Source organism: Dama dama, chromosome 5 (genome assembly GCF_033118175.1).
Source record: "Dama dama isolate Ldn47 chromosome 5, ASM3311817v1, whole genome shotgun sequence".
NCBI classification, from domain to species: domain Eukaryota; kingdom Metazoa; phylum Chordata; class Mammalia; order Artiodactyla; family Cervidae; genus Dama; species Dama dama.
In genome coordinates this window covers 76,227,979-76,249,995 of record NC_083685.1, presented here as the reverse complement: position 1 = coordinate 76,249,995, position 22,017 = coordinate 76,227,979, and the positions used below count along the sequence as shown (strand labels likewise).

Sequence of the window (22,017 nt, the reverse complement as noted above, 5' to 3'; positions counted from 1 at the left end):
TCTACATGTCTCCTTTCAGCTGGTTCTGTTTGTAAACCACACTGGAACTGATTCTAAGTCTTAAAGGTTGAACAGCAATTTTATCCTTAAGTTATTAATTTTACCCCAGTTGCCCAAATACCTCCACCACGTGTTGAGTGCTTTTCTTTCTGATCTTATCCTCGTACCTTCTCTCTCAGTTTTCAGGACTAGAGGAAAACACAGGTTGTATGAATTCCTTTCATTTATCACTTCTGTTCTCTGTTGTCATGTTTACATTTTTAGGTTAAATCTCCGTGAACTTGGACCCCTGGCATCTCATATGCGTTGGTTTATCTGGCTCATGGCAGCTGGAGGAACCATTTATGTATTTCTCTACCATGAAAAGTAAGAGAAAATAATTTACATTTAATACCTTTAAAATTAACTTCCTAAATTTTATCTACATTACAGTATGATTTACTTTATATTTGCACTTCAAAATAGTAGAAATACATAAACAGAATATATATTGTTTTAACAAATCGTCAGAACCATTTTCTCTTTATCATTGGCGGACAGATTTGCTGCAGCCAGATGAATGGTACCTGTGTAACACATGATGTAGCCGAAGGACAAAGTAGACTTCTCCCTCATCTGCAATGGCAGTTCAGTTCTGACTCTGAAATGAGTCAGACTTCACTTCACATCCTCAGCCAGACTAGTCGTATCTGCAAACTAGCCTGATCCTCTGTGACTTACAGTTACCACATGAGAAAAATAACTGCTTTTCTAAGTTTCTAGGAAGGTTGAAGATAATCGATATTAAGTCCCCAGCATAACACTTAACCTAGTTAGGAACCCAGAGGCTGTTCCAACCTAGGACTCCTGGGAAGGGGGATGTTTGGAAGGATATACAAACTCTTAGTATCTTCACCATGGAACACATTTTTTTAACCTGTTATTCATAGGTCGTAGTGTATGAAGCAGTATAAAAAGAAAGCTTATTGAAATTTAGCATATTAGTTCTAGAGGAGACCTTCAAGTCATCTATTTCTGCTTCCTGCTTGAAAACTGAGAACATTTGGTACATGCATGAAATCAGTGACACATCTGAAATTAGGACCCAGGTGGCCTAGTTCCTATTCCATGGTTCTTTTCATCATTTCATATGCCTGAACTTGAGAAACTCACAACTATGAAATCATTTATTTAGATACAGTTTATTAAGTTCTTTATCTGTTGTTTTTGGCAGAATGGCCCTCAGAATTGAATATAACATGTGCTTGTCACAAAGTAATAAATTGTTTTCTATTTTCAGAAGAAAATAGTAGTTTTAGCTAACTTCTCTCTAACTTTGAAATTCACTTAAGTGCATTTTTGACCATAATTAGCAATTCTGAGTGGTGTTATGCATTATATATAGCCAAGGGAACAGTTTGCTTCTCAGACTCAAACCCCTAATTTATACCCTTGGATAAAATAGGAAGTAAAGTAAGACAACTATTTTTTCTCCTATTTCAGGCCTTCTGATGTAAACCAAACCCACATTCTTCCCCAGTTCCCTGATGTGATTACTTCCTGGTGAACTTTGAGCACAAAACACTAAGAACAAGATGCAAGTCACCCTTGGCCATTTGGTTTGGCAGGTATTAGGGAAAACCTAAATGGTGCCACATACTGGTCTAGGCCCTGCAGGTCCAAACATAAATATACTTTGGTCCTTGCCTTCGAGGAAAAGTGTAGGTTGGCTAGGCATAAATATAACTTGAATTTCAGTATAGTATGTTTTTATAGCATTTTCAGATAATCTGAATCTAAGGTGATGAGGCTTACAAATTAAGAGTTTGTGCAGATACAAAATAGACAATCAGAAACACATTCCCTTAGTTCTTTAAGGCCCGCATCCCTTGGCCACTGATAGAGGAGGCGCCAAGCTATTCCTCCTGCAGCTTCATAATTTCAGTGTCTTATAGTGATGAATTGGAATGGTGGTGAAGGCAAACACTGGGATTAGGAAGGGAAAGTGCATGGTTAATTGGATTCAAGGATAACTTTTGGCTAAGAACATTTTCCATGTAGCATGTAGAATTTGATGCCTTATCAATCCTGAAAGGGCTTCCCTGGTGGCTCAGTGGTAAAGAATCCACCTGCCAATGCAGGAGATTCAGCTTCAATCCCTGGGTCAGGAAGACCCCCTGGAGAAGGAAATGGCAACCCACTCCAGTATTCCTGCCTGGAGAATCCCATGGACAGAGGAGCCGGGAGGGCTAGAGTCCATGGGGTCACAGAAGGGTCAGATAGGATTTAATGACTAAACAACAACAATCCTGAAAGAAATACTAGTTCATTGTTACTCAACTACAGTATTTCAGTTAGAGGCTTAATGGTCTCCTATAGGGAAAATACATTTCATTAAGAGTTTAATTTGTTTTTCAAAAGAAAAAAAAAATTGGTAAGGAAATGGTGTGTTGTAGGAATAGATAAATTATGTTAACACCTTTCTCTTCGGCAGGTATAAGGTGATTGAGCTCTTTTTCTATCTCACAATGGGCTTTTCTCCTGCCTTGGTGGTAACATCAATGGTAAGAAGCTTCTTCATCATTTAGTTATTTCACCTTATTTTCTTTCCAATCACTGTGACTTTTAATATGTCTATAGATGCAATCTGTAGCTTTTATTTCTGAAGTTAAAATATGCCTATTAATTAGAGACTCAAAAGAAAAAATATATAAATTACAAAGTGCCAGAACTTACACTACTTGCTGTCTATAGTTTGGAAAAGCTATATATCTAAGTGTCTCCTTCCATATGGTAATAGGCTGTATTTGTTCTTTGGGATAACCTTTCTATTCACCCTATCTCCACTCCCACCCTTTACCCAAAGAGGTGTGAGATAATGTGGAGGTGGGAATTTTTTAAGTTACTTAGTGTCCTAAACTTAAATCCATGGACAAAGGTAAATTTTTTAATTTTTTAAAATCTTTTTATTTTATATGGAGTATAGCTAGTTCACAGTGCTGTGAAGTCTCAGGCGCACAGCAGAGCGCCCCTGCACACACGTGTGTCCGTACCCCCAGCGCCCCTCGCAGGCATCCCGGCTGCCACGTGGCACCGAGCAGCTCCCCTTGCTGTATAGCGGGCCTTCCGGGTCCATTTTACACACAGCAGCGTGTGCGTCTCAGTGCAGACTCCCTCACATCCCTTCCCGCCTGCCTTCCCACCCGGCAGCCATAGCTGCCTTTTCTGAGTCTGTGGATAAGTTCATTTGTTTCATTTCTTTTTAGATTGCACATAGAAAGGATGTCATAAATCTTTCTCCTCTGACTTACTGCACTCAGTATGGCAGTCTCCAGGACCATCCATGTTGCTGCAAATGGCATTAGTTCATTCTTTTTAATGGCTTGTAATATTAAAAACATTACTCAATTATAGTGGAGTCATATTCCACTGTATACATGTACCACATCTTCTTTATCCATTCCTCTGTTGATAGACATTTAGGTTGCGTTCATGTCTTGGCTATTGTAAACAGTTAAATTAATGACTCCTTAAAATTTAAGCATTGGAAGGACTTCAAAAGGTCATTTGGCTCAACATTTTATTGGATATTCCCTGAATCCCTTCACTCTTACATTTCCTTTCACTTGCTTTTAAGTCATGTTATTTCTCTTTCCCAAGAAAGTGCTTTTTTTTTTTTTAAACTTGGCCTGAAATTTTCCTGGGGACTTTAATGAGGGAAAGCGAGGCATTACCTGTAGGAGTCAGCTGCACGTATGTTTTGTACCCCCAGTCAGACTAATCACTGTTGAGAAATCCATGTGTATTTGTCAGTTTGGAACAGTAATGTAACGACCTCACAATCCCGCCCACTGGTCCCTTGTGCCTTTAGCTTATGTATTTCCAGTCTATACTCCGCATTTTTGGGTACTGACTACGGGTGTTAATTAAGGAAGTCATGGTTTGTTTACTTGAACTCTCTTCTTAGCCTGTAAGGGTCAGAAATGTACCCATAATTTCACTCCTGAGCTCACAGGTACTCTGTAAGAATTTTTCTGTGTATAGTTCTCACCCTGGTCACAAAAATACCTGTAAAAGATTTAGGATTTATGTTTGCTTATGTTTTTTCAGAGGGTATGTTTTATGAGATTGTAACAAGATATATGTTCTTTGAGATACGAGATTTATAATGGCTTTCGTAATTTACCTTGCACCAAATATATATGTAGTTTAGTTGGTAAAGGCAACAGGGAATGATGAGAGGAGGGAGGTGAAAGATGGAAGTGAGAAAATCTGCCTGGAAGGCAATTGAGGACCCAGAGCAAGGTCTGTTTGATGGGTTACTAATCATTAGAGTGAAGCTTCAAGTAAATTCCCTCTGGGTATCGTAAAAACAAGTTTATCCAGTATTTTTACTAGTATAAATCTTTCATGGACATTTTCAAGTGATACAATAACAGGTGACTACTGTTCATGTTAATCAAACAGGAAAATTCCCACCCTTGCCCTGACAGAACTTGGAATCAAGCAGAAAAATACAGTTCATATAAAATGAGAAGTGGCCATCAAGTTTTATGTCTCTGACTGGGGAAGGTGCAGGCTGCTCTGGGAGCACCTGTCAGAGGTGACAGAGGACGTGCTGTTTAAGCTGATTCAGGACTAATAGGAGCCAAGGGATGAGAGTTGTGCAAGTGGCATGGAGGATGGACATAGCGTGAAGGAGGTCCCGGAGGACGGGCATGGCGTGAAGGAGGTCCCGGAGGACGGACACGGCGTGAAGGCAGCCCCGGAGTATGGACATGGTGTGAAGGCAGAGTCCTGGAGTATGGACACGGTGTGAAGGCAGAGTCCTGGAGTATGGACACGGTGTGAAGGCAGAGTCCTGGAGTATGGACACGGTGTGAAGGCAGAGTCCTGGAGTATGGACACGGTGTGAAGGCAGAGTCCTGGAGTATGGACACGGTGTGAAGGCAGAGTCCCGGAGTATGGACACGGCGTGAAGGAAGTCCCGGAGGACAGACACGGCGTGAAGGCAGCCCCAGAGTATGGACACAGTGTGAAGGAAGTCCCTGAGGATGGACACGGCGTGAAGGCAGTCCGGGAGGATGGGCACGGCGTGAAGGCAGTCCCGGAGGATGGGCACGGCGTGAAGGACGTCCCCGAGTTCGGACACGGCGTGAAGGCAGTGCCAGAGGACAGGCACGGCGTGAAGGAAGTCCCAGAGGACGGGCACGGCGTGAAGGAAGTCCCGGAGGACGGGCACGGCGTGAAGGCAGTCCCGGAGGACGGGCACGGCGTGAAGGCAGTCCCGGAGGACGGACACAGCGTGAAGGAAGTCCCCGAGGGTGGACACGGCGTGAAGGAAGTCCCGGAGTGTGGACACGGCGTGAAGGAAGTCCCGGAGACGGGGAAGCCGGAGCATCTGAATGTACTTATATGTGTGAGGGGTGTGACCGTGCAGGTAACACAAGTTCTGTGATGAAACCTGTGAGCGGGACAGAGACCAGGTCAAAAGGAACCACACGGGCCATCTGAAGGAAGAGGAACAGTACAGACGATGAAGACTCAGACCTTCAGTGTTGCAGTCAGAATAACGGGTGTCAGAATCACCCTTCTACCACAAAGAGCAATAAAAGTGGGTAAAGTGCATGAACAACAATTTTTTGGCATTGGACACAGACATAGAGGACCATGATCCTGAGGAGAGAGAAACCAAAAGATGAGCTTCAAATGCACTGCAGTTTTCTCCCTGTGTGGAGTCCAGGAGCAGCTGTCTGGGTGGAGGAAGCAAACCAGCAATTCAGCTCCCCGGGCTGGGGCAGGGTCCTGGAGACGAGGGAGCTTCACAGGGAAGAGTCTCTGGAAATCTACAAAGGGATTTCCTTGAGTCCTTGCCCCGACACTAAGCGTCATTTGTGCAAGGCAAGACGCTGCATACCCTAGCTGAAGATAGCTATTGAAAGGCTGTGAAGTAAGTGGGTATTACTGAATGAGCCCAGTACTGGAGACCCCAGAGTTCCAACCAGCCAGAATGGAGAGACCACGCGGAGCAAAACGAGTATTCCATGTGATCCTAGCAAGATCACAACAATAGATGGGATACTGCAGAAGAAAAGTTCAGTGAACTTTAATAGGTCTCAGGCTGGGAGAAATTATTTGCTTTCTCTTTATGTATCTGACAAAGGATGTGTATGAAATACTGTAGCACTCTAAATCAGTAATAAAAAAGAAATACAAGTATCCAGTAAACCCTTGAAAAACTGTCCAATGTCACCAGTCATCTAGGAAATCAGGGAAATGAAAATTAAAAGCTTACCACCACACCATACTGAATAGTTAAATTAAAAAGGCTGACACCACCAAATACCAACAAGGATGTGAAATAATTAGAACCCTGATCCATTGTTGGGGAAATTATAAAATGTAACCACTTCAGTAATTTGCTTAGCAGTTTATTATAAAATTAAGCATATATTTATAGTTCAGCAAAAATGAAAACATGTATCTACAAAAGGACTTGTAAAACAGTATAAGTATTAAATTTTATTCATGATAGCCCCCAAATGGAAAGGATAAACAAATTGTTTTTTTAAATTCAGTGAAATGCTAAGTAATAGAAAGGAATGAATGACTTATATACATTAGCACCTGCATGCATATATGTGTGTGCTTGCATGCAAAGTTGCTTTAGTCGTGTCCAGCTCTTTGTAACCCCATGAACTGTAGCCCTCCAGGCTCCACTGTCCATGAGATTTTCCAATTAAGAATGCTGGAGTGGGTTGCCATTTTCTCGTCCAGGGGCTCTTCCTGACCCAGGGAGTGAACCCACACCTCTTACATCTCCTGCTTTGGCAGGTGAGTTCTTCACCACTAACACCGAAAATATTATATTGAGCAAAAAAGAAGCCAGACCCAAAACTCTACATACAGTATAATTCCATTTATGTGAGGTTCTAGAATGGAGAGGCTTAGTCTGTGATAATAGCAACAAGAACAGTGGTTGCCTTAGTGGAAGGGGTTGTCTAGGATTGGGAAGGGGTACCAAAGAACTTTCTGGAATGTTAGGATATTTGTGTATCTTGATAAGGGTGATATGAGTTACATAGAAGTGTGCAGTTCACAAAACCTTACAGTCCACTTAATATCTATGCATTACACTATATAAGTGAATCATCAATCTTTAAAAGACCTTCCTCCCTCCCACAAAAAGGACTATAACTTCAGGAAACAAAACACCTTGGTCTTGGTTTAAATCCTGATTCTGGTATACTTAAAAGCTCCGTGGCCATGGGTAAATTATTTAACCTCTATATATTCTAGGTTTCTCATCTGTGGAGTTGGGATAAAAATAGTACCTAGTTTAGGGTTGTGAAGATTAAATGAATGTTTCAAACATTTAATAGGGACATAGAAACACAGTAATGGTGTTGATAATGAAGCAGACATAATCTGGTTTTAAGATTAACCATGTTCTGGTTCTTTGAAAGCTGATAAAGCAGTACTTATTTCTCTGACTTCAGTCTCTTCATCTCTAAAATAAGGAGGCTGTGTTAGATGAGTGACTCTTAACTGGGGGGTCAGATGCTCCTGTAAGAATCCTACCCCTCCCTTAGGAAAACATAACCCTCTCTAAAGAAAATGTCCCTAATACACATACACAGGGAATTTTGTATTATTAATGTATATTAATTGCTTTATGACCTCTAAGAAGTAATAAATGTGTCTGGTGTTTTGTTTTGCTATGCTTTACTTTTTAAATAAAATGAAATCTGACTGAGGTCCCATTTTACCAAGGTTAAGGAGTGGTCTGAGGAGTCTCCTTCCTCATTGTTTGATCCTGCAAACACCACGGTGCTCATGTGAATTTTGAAAATGGGGCTGACCCCCCCACCCCGGCCTGGGTCCCCATGCCTGGCTTTGTGTCCAGCGTGGCCATTGCCCTAGCCTCGGCCCAGACAGGCCACAGTACCGGAGCTCCCCACGTCCCCTGTTGGACTTGCCATGGGGACCTGCTCCAAGGCTCCCAAGGTCGCAGCCGCAGGGCCCAGGCCTCTGGAACACCCACACCGTCATCCCTTCCAAGACTTGGCACGATCTGCTGTAGGTTCCCACTCACCCTGCAGCACCTGAGACCTTCTGGTTCCTCGTCTCCAGAGACCCTGGAGTTTGTCCACCTGCATCTTGAGCCCTGCCTCTGTTCTCTTCGCCTGTCATTCACACAGCCCCGTCTCATTTGGAGATGAGTCAAGGTCTTTGAAAACCAAGAGTACTTTATAAAGTCTGCTTTTTGTGCTAAAGCACACCTGACTGTTAATTTCCTGCTGAGCTAAAAAAACTCCCAGGCACAAAGACAAAAAGGCCTGGAGCATCTAGAAGGTTAGGAACTGTATTGTGCTATATGATCTCAGAGGTCACTCCTAGCAGTGGTTTTCTGAATGGCTATGCCACAAGCTCCCAGAAGCAGAGGAAGGGTCTGAGAAAAGCGGTTCATGTAGAACAGAATTTGAGGAAGACAAAGGGAGTGAAAACCGTGCTGGAGATGTGGGTTATAAGCAGAGCGGCTTGAGTGTACGTTAGCAGGGAAGAAGGCTCCTCAAGAGAAAGATGAAAGCCAGGGACTGTACTTTATTAAAATGAATGACCATTCATTTTAGATGCGATTGCAGTCTGCTTAAACAAGCTACAGATGAGCAGAAGATGCTGCTTTTTGCCACAGGACCTATAACCTGATTGCTTGGTGAGATCCAGACGGCCGATTCAGAGGGTAATCCAGGTCGATTTCAGTGTAGTTCGTGTTTCCAGATAAGGAGTCTGTCTGCAGAGCTGCTTTGTTGTCTGGAAAATCAGGAGACTTAGGGGGCATTTGCAGGGATGTTTTTGGCGGTCATATCAGAGTAACATCAAGACCTTTTCATTTTTTTCCTCTGTTGACAGAACAACACGGATGGACTTCATGAACTTGCCTGCGGGGGCTTAATTTATTGCCTGGGAGTTGTGTTCTTCAAGAGCGATGGCATCATTCCATTTGCCCATGCCATCTGGCACCTGTTCGTGGCCACGGCAGCTGCAGTGCATTACTATGCCATTTGGAAATACCTTTACCGAAGTCCTACAGACTTTATGCGACATTTATGATCAATCTGTACTAGGTCTCCAAACCAGTATTATTTCAATTATGGCACTTAGGAGTGGGATAAGAGCTGAAAATTGCACAGAGGAAGAAAAAAAGAAGACAACTGCACTGACTTTCTTTATATCTTTTGAATATAATTACTGTGAAAGTATGAAAGCTGTGTTCTGGAGTTTTCCCCCTCACAGCAAGTAAATAAGGTAGTGAATTAACTATTCATTCCATTCCACTATCATGAAGGACTCTGGAGAGACTTGGCCAACTGATGTTTACAAACCAGAATTTTGTATTTTAATTTTACAGATTTTACTACATGATTTTTCTAAATTACTAGGTCAGATTGTAAAAGTCAGTGCAATAACGAAACTTCTTTTTAAGAGAAAATTATTTCTATCACTTTCCCATTAGCTGTTAAAGAATCATGAACAGAACTTACACTACTTTTTACCATATTTCATCTTGGCATACGTGGTTATTTTTAAATAGAAACTTCAGTTTTTTGTAAATTTTTAAAAAATACTTCATTGAAGCGCATCTCTGCGGTTCTTCATTCATGTGAATTTTTGCAGCAATCTGTCAACATTCCACAAATGAACAAACATTATACCTCTTCTCTGATAGTTTTATTAAGCATGGAGAAATTGCCAATTTTTAAAAACTGCAAGTTTTCCAAAACTTTCCTGCCAACCTCTGACTCTGAATTCTGTGCTGCTTTGGGCCACGTATTTGACCTAGTTTGGTTTCCCAGCAATAGAAAAGTATTTTGATATCACTAACTTTTTCAAAAGATTGAACTTTTTCTCTGTGTCTTTGCCATGTCTCCTTCAGGGTCTTTTCCCACAGAAGATGAGTATCTAGTCTGTATTAAGAGAGGATTGCTGGCTGGGCCATCCACTGAACACTCCTGAAGAGCGTTATGAATTACAGTGAATAGTGGTCATGCCTGTCTGGTGCCCAGTGGTTAAGTTATTGTCACTTAGCTTTATATTACCAGTTTGATAGTCATTTTAAGTTGTGGAGCCAAATGCATAAATTCACATTTCTACTTTTCCTTTGCATCTCCTGATACACTTTTTTCATAGAAAAGTATTTAAAGCACTGTTTGGCAAACTCATGTATCTCTTGTCCATCAGTTATATCCTGGCTCAGTGGAGTGATATTTAATATATTGTTTTTGCTTTTCCTTCAATGTCTTATATTAAGATTAACATAATAGTTGCTTTTTGGTTAATCTGCTGTTGGTGTTTTAATAAATAGCCTTGCATTTAGATCTGGTGCTGATATTGCCTGTTTCCTGGTGATGGATTTGATCACTGGAATTGTTAGTTTGACAGTATATTGAATTCAGTTCATTGAAATTTTGTACTGATGTAGCCTTAAAGGAGGGTTTATTTTGCGTGTGTGTGTGTATGTTTAGAACTCTGACTTTGATAAATTATATGGGAATGAAGAACAGAAGAACTGCCTTTTGCTGGTGAATTCTTAAATAGGCAAAAGTGAAAGTGATAGTCGCTCAGTCATGTCCAAGTCTTTGCAACCCCAAATAGGCAAGGTACCCAGTGAAAACACCAACCAAACCATCCCTTCTGCATGATTCTGAACATCTGGATGCCTCTTGTTTTGTTGTGTATATTTAATTTTAAGTGTATTAACTTTTGTGGATTCATTTGAAGTCTGCTCAAAAGTACCACTGTCAAAACCACTAAAATGTATGTAAAAAAATTGTGCTGTAAACTAAAATAAAATTGTTACTTGGACTTGTTCCACTGTCTCTAAATTAGATGACTGTGAAAATGATAATGCATTTTTGAACGCCTGAGCTCATCTAGCATATGTAATTCGTATACTAGCCTTTTTTTTTTTTTTTTTCTTTTTTGAAAACTCAGGATGGGAAGAAAAACAAATATACCTTGTCATATAGAATTTTCTTGTCCACTTTTTGATAATCGAATTGCCAGAACCAGTGCAAACATTAAAATCAAACCACATTTTCAGCTTAAAATATGCTAGTCTGGGCCTAAGGATTATACATTTTATAAATGATATATCTTTACCCAGAAAAGCCTTTTGGTTTAGTTTATATAATATCCTATAAGATTGAGCTTACAAGCTGTTTTGTTACCAAGCAGACACATGCTGTAAGTGAGTAACAACTCTGTGAGTGTTGGATTTCTCCTTCTTCTGCAGGGTAAGAAACAGTCAGGTTTACCTGCCTCGTGCTCATTCAGGGAGCTGGGAACGGAACCCAGCTTCTCTCCAGGTCTGAAGCCTCCTGTTCACTTTGTATCATAGCACTGTCAGAGTCAGCAAGAACAAATGGATCAAGAAATTTGAACTGAGAACTCATCAGGCATGCATATGGAAAAGAAAACAATTTTCATGCAGTTTAGAACCTCAATAAACCCTCAGGCAAACCTCTGTCAAATCTAATTTTGAAGATTGGATGTCTTGAGATTTTATTTCGAATTCTGTTGTTTAGTCCACCAGGGTAACCTCATCTCTTCCTGGAGCATCTGCTCACTCTGTGTATCTCCTTCCTTATCAACTGTTCAGTCATTCAGTCGTGTCCGACTCTTTGCGACCCCATGAATCGCAGCACACCAGGCCTCCCTGTCCATCACCACCTCCTGGAGTTCAGTCAAACTCGTGTCCATCGAGTTGGTGATGCCATCCAACCATCTCATCTTCTATCCCCTTCTCCTCCTGCCTTCAGTCTTTCCCAGCATCAGGGTCTTTTCTAATGAGTCAGTTCTTCGCATCAGGTGGTCAAAGTACTGGAGTTTCAGCTTCAGCATCAGTCCTTCCAATGAACATTCAGGACTAATCTCCTTTCGAATGGACTGGTTTGATCCCCTCGCAGTCCAAGGCACTCTAGAATCTTCTCTAGCACCACAGTTTGAAAGCATCAATCCTTATCAGTACCTCCAGCCTAAACTGTTTTCTGAAGGCCAGATCTCTCTAAATCAACTGCCTCTTCCCCACCTCCAGCACATTTTACTCTCCCAGTCCCAAGCTGAGGGCATTATCTTCATTCCCCCACCAAAGCCATTTCTCTAAAGTGTCCTATCCTGGTTAATGGCATGGCTCTAGCTGTCTGCATCCTGATTTCTCTCACTGCCCCCAGGTCCCCCGGATTGAACCAGACAGCCAGAGCTATCACCTCCACCTCAGGCCCAGCTCCCTGATCTGGTTCCTCACCCCATTTCCCGCTGCAGGTCCTTACAAAGCCCTAGATGGCGATTCTAAGACTACTGTAACCACTTCCTCATTTGTGCCCGCCACTGGTCACACTCAGACGAGCTCATCCTCCACGCTTACAGTGTCATCTCCCGGAAAGAATGAGGATGTCTCTCCCCTGCTTCAGGACTGCCACAGACGGCTGTATTGGTCTGTATGGCTCAGGCCACCTTCTTTGGCCTCATCACATGCTCAGTTCAGTTCAGTCGCTCAGTCGTGTCCAACTCTTTGTGACCCCATGAATCGCAGCACTCCAGGCTTCCCTGTCCATCATCAACTCCCGGAGTTTACTCAAACTCATGTCCATTGAGTCGGTGATGCCATCCAACCATCTCATCCTCTGTCGTCCCCTTCTCCTCCTCCTTCAATCTTTCCCAGCATCAGAGTCTTTTCCAATGAGTCAGCTCTTCGCATCAGGTGGCCAGGGTATTGGAGTTTCAGCTTCAGCATCAGTCCTTCCAATGAACACCCAGGACTGATCTCCTTTAGGATGGACTGGTTGGATCTCCTTGCAGTCCAAGGGACTCGCAAGAGTCTTCTCCAACACCACAGTTCAAAAGCATCAATTCTTCAGCACTCAGCTTTCTTTATAGTCCAACTCTCACATCCATACATGACCACTGGAAAAACCATAGCTTTGACTGGATAGACCTTTGCTGACAAAGTAATGTTTCTGCTTTTTAATACGCTGTCTAGGTTGGTCATAACTTTCCTTCCAAGGAGTAAGCGTCTTTTAATTTAATGCTGACTCTTCCTTATTCTTTCCCCGACCGAACCCCAGGGACTAGCCCCGTGCCCCAAGGCGCCTTCGTACTTGGACTTTTGTACCCGCTCTTCCTCGGCTTGGAAGGCCTTTACTCCCAGCCAGTGCCCTGCCCTGGGAACACCTGCTGGGTCCAGACCGCCACCAGCGCCCCCAGGTGCTGGCCCCAAGCGCCCTCCCATTTGGGCCTCGGCTCCGCCGCCCCTTTGTGGCCCCGCCCTTGGCCCTGGGGAGCGTTTGTCTGTCTGCCCCTTGTGTGGCCCCGGCCGCCCCTCTGCAGGTGGGAGCTGAGTTTCACCCAGTTCCGTCCGCAGCCCAGCGCCACCCTCACAGCGGAGGTGGAAAGCGGGCCAGGGGGTGAGAGTGGGAAGGGAGGGGCAGGTTGGAGGGTGGTGTCGTGCACGAGAAAGATTGAGCATCAAGGTGTTTGCAGGACACACTTGTTTATACCCAGTGGATCTGGTCCCTGAAAGCCGATGCGGCTCTCACGGCCTGGCCGGAGCCTGACTTCCGTTCCTTGGCCTCGCTGGCTTCCCTGACCAAGGGTCCGCCAGAACATTCATAGCAACCACAGTAAAAGCTGATGAGAGACTGGCGTGGAAGCAGGAGACAGCGTGTCCTAAATAAGGGGAAACCCCAGCTTGATTACCGAAGGGTTCAGAGGACCCACTACCCATCATTTAAAAGATGCATGCCCCACAATGTTCATTGCCGCCCTGTGTACAATAGCCAGGTCATGGAAACAGCCTGGTGCGTCCGCACATGAGTGGATAAGAAGTTGTGGTGCATATAGACGATGGGATATTACTCAGCCATAGAAAGGAATGAATTTGAGTCGGTTGAACTGCGGTGGATGAACCTATTGTGCAGAGTACAGTAAGGCAGAAAGAGGGGAATATTGTATTCCCCTATATACACATATATATGGAATCTAGATAAGCGGTGCTGATGAGCCTGTATGTGGGGCAGGGGTGGAGGTGCGGACGTGGAGGGCCGACACAGACACGACCTGCGGAGGACAGACAGCTAGCAGGAATGCTGAACAACGGGAGCTCAGGGCTCTGTGACCACCGAGAGGGGAGGGATGCGGGGGGATGGGAGGGAGCGTCCAGAGGGAGGGGGCACATGTGTACCTTTGGCTGATCACGTCCTACAGCTGAAACAAACACGACCTGTAAAGCAAGTATCCTCCAATTAAAACCAAGTTTATAAAAGTCTGGGAAGCTATTCTGCCTATCCTGCATCCCTCTGGTCCTCTTTCCTGAATGTAATAATAAACTGAAATAACACTCGGTTCTGCAGCCCATGAGCCTCAGTGCAGACTGCACTCAATTAGAATGAGTTGGCTCATCCTAATCCATTATCATACATTTCCTGCCATTCTTTCCCAGCTATTTAAGGAATATGGTTTTTGTTTTGTACAGTTGTAAATATGCCACACATGCAATTATGTAACTGCTTTTTCCTGCTTATTATATTATAAACATTTTAAAAAATTATTATATAGCTTTCATAGCCAAAATTTTTAATGGCTCCATCATCTTTCCAGACCAGACATGCAACCTATTTTGTTTAGTCATTCACCTAATTGGGGATTTTTAGATTCAGATTTTTCATTACTGTAAACAGTGCTGTATGAACAGCTTTGCATAAAGTTTTGTCCCTATTTGTGACTGGGTCTTTGAGATAATAATAAGAAACAATTGAATACTTCCTATGTCTGGGGGACTGGTACTGTGGATTATCTCACTCTTTACATAAAACCTATGCGTAGGTAATTTTATTATCTCCATTTTACAGATTAGAAAACAAGCACAGATAAATGAATTTCTTTGCTCAAAATAAGTGTTAGAGCCAGGTTAAACCCAGGGATCCTGGAGTCTTAAGTGTTTTCATTCTCAAGAGTGCAATCCCTGGGTCAAAGTTTTATTAATGGTTTTACCTAAAGTGAAAGTGAAAGTCGCTCTGTCCTGTCTGACTCTTTTAGACCCCACGGACTATACGGTCCGTGGAATTTTCCAGGCCAGAATACTAGAGTGGGCAGCCTTTCCCTTCTCCAGGGAATCTTCCCAACCCAGGGATCGAACCGGGGTCTCCTGCACTGCAGGCGAATTCTTTACCAACTGAGCTACTAGGGAAGCCTTTTAAAAATGAGACTCATTCCAAACCTCCAGATTGTTGCTTGACATTTTCAGGTTATGTCTACTCTTCTTGTGTGCCAATTAAATGGAAAGTGAAAGAGGAAAATTTCCAAATGAAACTGACCTCGAAGAAGCCAATTCACTTCCTTCCTTGGGAAGCAAAATAAAGTTTCCCAAGAGGACCCGAGAAATGTTTTTAGTTTAACAAGGTTAGAATTACTTCATTCCTATCTTTCTGCTGCTTTTGCTAGTCGGAACAGACAGTGCCAACCTCTTACATTCTGCGCCTCTTCCTCCTACATGCTTCCCTGTGATGTATCAGCGGGATGATTTTTCCAAGAAGCAGTACCACTGTGCAGTCTAGCCGCTTGGAAAGCGAGTCAAAACTATTCCCATCAGGAGCCTGTCCAACACAACAGCTCTCTCGTTCTCCTACACAATTCACTGTCCCTCAGACTTTCCCTGCACTCGGAAGCCAAGGCAAAGCAACTGGCCAGGCTTCAGAGGGCCTTGGGAAACACGCTCTCAGCCCCACCTGGGAGAGGTTGCAGCTCCCCCTGCTATTCCGTGCCAGATCAGACTTACGACACCCAAACAATGTCAGCCACCGAAAAGGTCAGGAAATGCTATCCCTCAAAAAGATTTGGTTCTTTTAAAACATGAGTGTTTTCCGATCTCATCTGCAAGCTGCGTATTGAGTTGGCATGGATCAGCCAGCCTGGGACAGACTGGCCCTCGAAGATGAGCTTAAGTAAATCCCACGTGACCTTGGAGCCTCCATGCCTACCTGCAGAAGGGGTCCAGGGCCTCCCTCGGGGTGCAGCCCCAGGATGAAATGATACCCCAGAAGTGTCTAGTTCATGCATTCTGGCATATGACTGGCACTAGACAAATGCTAGCTTCCTTCCCATATGGCTGAGCTTTTAAAATGATTATAGCCCACCTGCAGAGATTTTCAAACAGAAGCAACCTGAAGGAACAGTTAGTAGCGCTCTTAAAAAGTCTCCTGCCGTTTTTAGCTCTTAAAAGTTCATGGGACTGTGGCTGAAGCTAAACTGAGGCATGTGGTCACCCTTGGCTTTCTAGTGGCTTCGTGCCCTCTGTTACCAATGTTCTTTAAATATTCGATACTTCTTGAAACAGATCCAAAGCATGTGGACAAAGGGTGGGCAAGGAAAGCCAAACAATTCTCCTTCTGTGCCAGAGGGGAACATGCACCCTCCAGTTAGTCACCCAGAGGCCCCCAGTTGACTGGGCCACGCTCCCGGGCAGCAGTCTGGTGCCCACCTGCTGCTGCACATGCCACTTCAGAGGTTCACCTATGAGACCCACATTTGATGGCTTGTTAAAGAATCAGGCCTAGGAACTTCCCTGATGGTTCAATGGTTAAGAATCCACCTGCCAGTGCAGAGGACATGGGTTCAGTCCTTGGTCCAGGAAGATCCCACTCACCACGGGGCAAGTAAACTCATGGGCCGCAGCTACTGAGCCCCGTGCCCTAGAGCCTGGGCCCCACTAGAGAAGCCGCCACAGCACAGCCAGGACCCAGGGCAGCCACAGATAAACAACTTGGAAACTTTTAAAAATTAAGACCTACTGTTAACTACAATATACAATGTCTCCTCCACCTTGTCTCTTTCCCACTGAAGTTGCACGTTCATCCATCAGGTGTTTGAAAATAAAAGTGTTAGTCACTCAGTTGTGTCCAGCTGGAGTGGGTAACCATTCCCTTCTCCCGGGGATACTCCCGACCCAGGGAGCAAACCCAGGTCTCCTGCATTGCAGGCAGATTCTTTACTGTCTGTTGTTCAGTCACTCAGTCCTGTCCAGCTCTTTGCGACCCCATGGACCGCAGCATGCCAGGCTTCCCTGTCCTTCACCATCTTCCAGAGCTTGCTCAAACTCATGTCCATTGAGTCAGTGATGCCATCTAACCATCTCATGCTCTCTTGCCCCCTTCTCCTCCTGCCTTCAATCTTTCCCAGCCTCAGGGTCTTTTCAAATAAGTCAGCTCTTCGCATCAGGTGGCCAAAGTATTGGAGTTTCAGCTTCAGCATCAGCCTTTCCAATGAATATTCAGGACTGATCTTTAGGATGGACTGGTTGGATCTCCTTGCTGTCCAAGGGACTCTCAAGAGTCTTCTCCAACACCACAGTTCAAAAGCATCAATTCTTTGGTGCTCAGCTTTCTTTATGATCCAACTCATGTCTTAGCCACTATCAACTGTTTCATGGGTATCAGATCTGTGCTAGAGGCTGATCTCCTACTGCGGATGCTATAAAAAGACAAAACTCCTGCCTGTCACTCAGGCAGATGATCCCGGGGCTCCACTCCTTTATCTGGTTCCAAGGCCTTAGTGGAGTTTTGCTGGCCTGTTTTCTGGCACTTTCCAAACGACGGTGGCCAGTGATCATGCCAGTGTGAGCAGGCAGGTAGGAAATGGCTGCTTTAACTAGCCTTTCAACAGCTGCCTTGTTCAGAGCAGTAGATTTGCATCTGCTGGGCCAGATTCGAACTCTCTGTCTGAAAATCAGCTGTTGCTTTGGAAGAGCACGCCTTAGAGTAAGCCTGTGTGAACTCCGCTCTCAGAGGTGTGACCCCTGAGAGGACGTGAGCCTCCCTCCACTCCAGAAGCTCAGAAGTTCAAATCTGTCGGGTGTTTTTGAAGCAGGCTTTCCCCAGCCTCCCAGGCAAGGGTGAGGAGTGAGACACCTGCCCACTGAGACGTTTCCTTTGGCGCGGAGTGTCGGGGCTGCCTGCAGCCCTCCGTCATTCACCAGGTCCTGGGCTGTGTTGGTGTGTGACAGTGGCTCGGGAAACGGCACCAAATAAGGTGAGTCTGTGCCCTCCAGGCCCCCATGTTCTCCTGGGGAGAAGACTTGGGAACAAATTAGTAATTATAATACAACCTAATTGCAGTGTTTGTATTGGCTGCTATTATTGGAGGAGGAGTGATTAACCCTGCCCAGGGGAGTCTGAAGTCCTCCCCGTAGACAGTTTCAGCTGAGACTTGCAGGGTGTGTGGGGACTTACTAGGGAGATGAGAAATGAGGGGGCAGTGGGTAGAGATAGGGTAGGGGAGAGATGATATCCTGGGCATGGGGAAAGAATGAGCAGGGGCACGTGGCAGCGGAGAGTCCGACAGGTTTCCTAAACAGCATGGGTGCTCCTAAGAAATGCCGCGTGGGGCCTCTGGAGGGAAGATGATGCTGACGGCAGACAGTAGCAGCTTGTGTGGTTGCCTACTAAGGGCCTGTTGTACACAACCTCTCGGGAGAAGAGAGAGGGCGTGATGCTGAGCAGATCGCTGTGGGACTCCCAGGCACAATGGCCTTTTTGTACACCATTTCTTGTAGGCAAGACTCCAGCCTCCATGACCTTCTCTGAGTTCCAAAGAGCAGATTCAAACAGTTGCTAATCAAGGGAGGAGCCGCCACAAAACCATAGGATTAAAGGGCCCGAGAAACTCATCAAGATTAGGAGACTGGACCACCTGGGACCCTGCACACACCCTAACGTTGTCAGCAACCCCACCCTTCTGAAATTGCAGGAGACTGAAGTAGACTGTTACTGCGTTGATCCTTATCACATACATCTGCCTAAACAGATAATCTCTTTCTATTCGGGCTTCCATGGTGGCTCAGTGGTAATGAATCTGCCTGCCAAAGTGGGTTTGATCCCTGGTTCAGGAAGATCCCCTGGAGAAGGAAATGGCAAACCACTCCAGTATTCTTGCCTGGGAAATCTCATGGACAGAGAAGCCTGGCAGGCTGCAGTCCATGGGGTCGCAAAAGGTTCAGACACGAATCCATGACTAAACAACAACAATTCACCAGGAAAGGGACACAATTCTTGAGGCACTATCCCTCTGTGTTCCTCCTTTACCTGGCAAAGAAATAAAGCCACTCTTTCCTTGTCCTCCATAACTGTGTCTCTATTTCTGTTTGTCATTGGTGCACAGAGAGCCAAGATTTTGACAAAAGGAGGGTGGGGCACTCATCTATTGATGATTGGTGATTGAGGAAGATGACCCTGAATGCATGTGAAGTGTTCTGCAGCAAACTCCTAGATGGGTTTCTTTGTTCCAATATTTCTGGGTTTCCTTTTCCCATTTTTAACCCCTCCTAAGCACATAACACCTTAGAATTCTTATGGGTGGCAAATAGTCCATGGTTCATCTGACCTGAAGCTCCAACACTTTGGCCACCTGATGCGAAGAGCTGACTCATCGGAAAAGACCCTGATGCTGGGAAAGATTGAAGGCAGGAGGAGAAGGGGATGACAGAGGATGAGGTGGTTGGATGGCATCACTGGCTCGATGGACATGAGTTTGAGCAAGCTCCAGGAGATGGTGAAGGACAGGGAAGCCTGGCGTACTGCAGTCCCTGGGGTCACAAACAATCGAACACGACTGAGTGGCTGAGCAACATCTGAGGTAGTTCTTGGGTTATTGTATAAAAGTTGAAATAACACCTGGTAAACATAAGTTATGAGTTGGTCGGAAGGGTCTTCCAACACTGGGGACTGTCATCCTTTGCTGTGGACGTAGATAATCAAGATCTGAAGGTATTATGGAGACCCTCAGCATCCAGGCATCCAATGCATTCAACAAAGCGTGAGCCCCTCCGACATGCCAGATGCTGTTCCAGCTACTGGGAAGACAGTGAACAAAACAGACACAAATTCCTGCCTCGTGGGACTGACAGTCTCCTGGGGGAGAAAGGGACTATAAACAAAATGTACAAGTAAACGGCATGGCAGATGGTGATAAGTGCCATGGAGGAAGGCACTCGGGAGAGAGGCGGGGGCGGGGGGCGGTGGACCTGCGCTCAGGACAGGCGCTCTCTGAGAGGGGAGACTGTAAGGACCCACAGGGCTGATTCCCGCTGCGAAAGGCCTTCCTGGGGAGCGACCTCGCGAGCACAGAGGGGCCGGGAGGAGCCCTGTGAGCCGGCGGGGAGCACTCTCGGCAACGGAGTCAGGGAGGCTGACAGAGCCCGTCTCCTTTGACTGAGCTCTATCAGCCTCCCGTGTTCTCTTTCTGCCAAGTCCCTGACCTTGGGCTCTGTCCTTGGCCTGTTTAGTTCAGTCTCAGCACGAATCCTGCTGGGTCAATTACAAGGAAAATCCTCACCCTTGGGAGCTAATGAAATTCCTCATCCCCCAGCACTGGTATCTTACAACCCTGACCTGCTCAGTCATTTGCCACCTACTGATTACCCCACTCCCACCCCCAGCCGCCTTCCTTGACTATAACCCCCTCCCTGGTCATTGTACTGAGCTTAGAGGCCCTTACTCCAAAACCCCATTGCAGTAGCCTCTGAAAGAGTCTGCCTACTCCTCTTTAACAAGTGTCATGGATTATTTTTCCTTTAACAGGGGAGCTGCATGGTGGATATATAGGGCTTTGGAAGCCACTTGTAAGGTCGGTGGGCACTTGTGTGGTGGTGTTACTAGCAATGGAATTCCTCAGGGCTAGAGAGATCCCAGTGGTCTGCTCTCAATAATGAACTGAGTTTGGGCTCCTAAATGGCAGAAAAGCACATGTGCAAGACCGCGGGTCTTGGTTTATCTTTAAAATGCAGATTTTAGCAATAAAACCAATCTCAGATGATAGTAAAACACTGTAAAACTATTAATTTAAAAATGAGCACCGATCTTAGAAATAAAAAGTGGGCCTGTGTATTTCCTCGCAAGCAGCTTTGAACTGTCTGATTGTTTAGGAGGGAGATTTGCAGATTTCCTCTCCTGCCTGCTCCCACCTCCACACCTCCCTAGCTGATCTTTGCTCCTAAAAAAGAAAGCTGCTTTGTGTAGTGTCTTATCTGTCTTCTGCCCATTGATTTAACTTGCTCTTATGGTGGCCTCAGTGGTGGAAATCTACCCTGTGTCTGGCCCAAGCCTATCTTTTTTCCTTATCAGCTTTAGAAACTTGAGCCAGTGAGAGATAAAAGGCTGGCTCTTCACAGATCTGCTTTGGCGGCTGTGACCTGGCCAGTGGAAAAGAGAGGAATAAGTGACTCGACTAAGCCTTGACATCCTCTGTTTGAAAGAGGGAGATTATGCTGTCCCCTCCTAGGGCTATGGTGAGATTATTTGCATGAAATGTCTAACATAGGACCTGACAATCAGTAGGCAGTGAATTCCATTCCCAACAGTTCTTCCTCATCAGAGGTGCCCTGGAGAAGGTGAACTAGCTCCTGGCTAGGAACATCACCCTTATGGCAGAAAGCAAAGACGAACTAAAGAGCCTCTTGAGGAAAGTGAAAGAGGAGAGTGAAAAAGTTGGCTTAAAACTCAACATTCAGAAATCTAAGATCATGGCATCTGGTCCCATCACTTCCTGGCAAATAGATAGGGAAACAATGGAAACAGTGAGAGACTTTATTTTTTTGGATGCTCCAAAATCACTGCAGATGGTGACTGCAGCCATGAAATTAAAAGATGCTTGCTCCATGGAAGAAAAGCTATGACCAACCTAGACAGCACATGAAAAAGCAGAGACATTAACCAACAAAGGTCCTTCTAGTCAAAGGTGGTTGACTACCTTTGGTTTTCCCAGTAGTCATGTATGGATGTGAGAGTTTGACTATAAAGAAAGCTGAGTGCTGAAAAATTGATGCTTTTGAACGGTGGTGTTGGAGAAGACTCTTGAGAGTCCCTTGGACTGCAAGGAGATCCAACCAGTCCATCCTAAAGGAAATCAGTCCTGAATTTTCATTGGAAATTCTGATGCTGAAACTGAAACTCCAGTATTTTGGCCACCTGATGTGAAGAGCTGACTAAT

The 22,017-nt window shown here is 44.9% G+C and overlaps 1 protein-coding gene across 5 annotated transcripts in view; it reads left to right on the top strand.

The window, feature by feature from the left end:
• The window catches only part of MMD (monocyte to macrophage differentiation associated), a 64,151-nt gene that overhangs the window by 21,804 nt on the left and 20,330 nt on the right, over nt 1-22,017 (top strand). For 3 of the 5 annotated variants that reach the window (XR_009692917.1, XR_009692916.1, XR_009692915.1), the window contains exons 5-6: nt 265-366; nt 2,474-2,543. Coding sequence is in view for 2 of the 5 variants with exons in the window: in XM_061142575.1 (XP_060998558.1) it covers nt 265-366; nt 2,474-2,543; nt 8,893-9,093 (373 nt within the window). In the remaining 3 variants the exon portion in view is untranslated. Of the gene's footprint in view, nt 1-264; nt 367-2,473; nt 2,544-8,892; nt 10,851-22,017 lie in introns of those variants that run through there. The other 2 variants (XM_061142575.1, XM_061142577.1) reach the window with 1 other exon arrangement.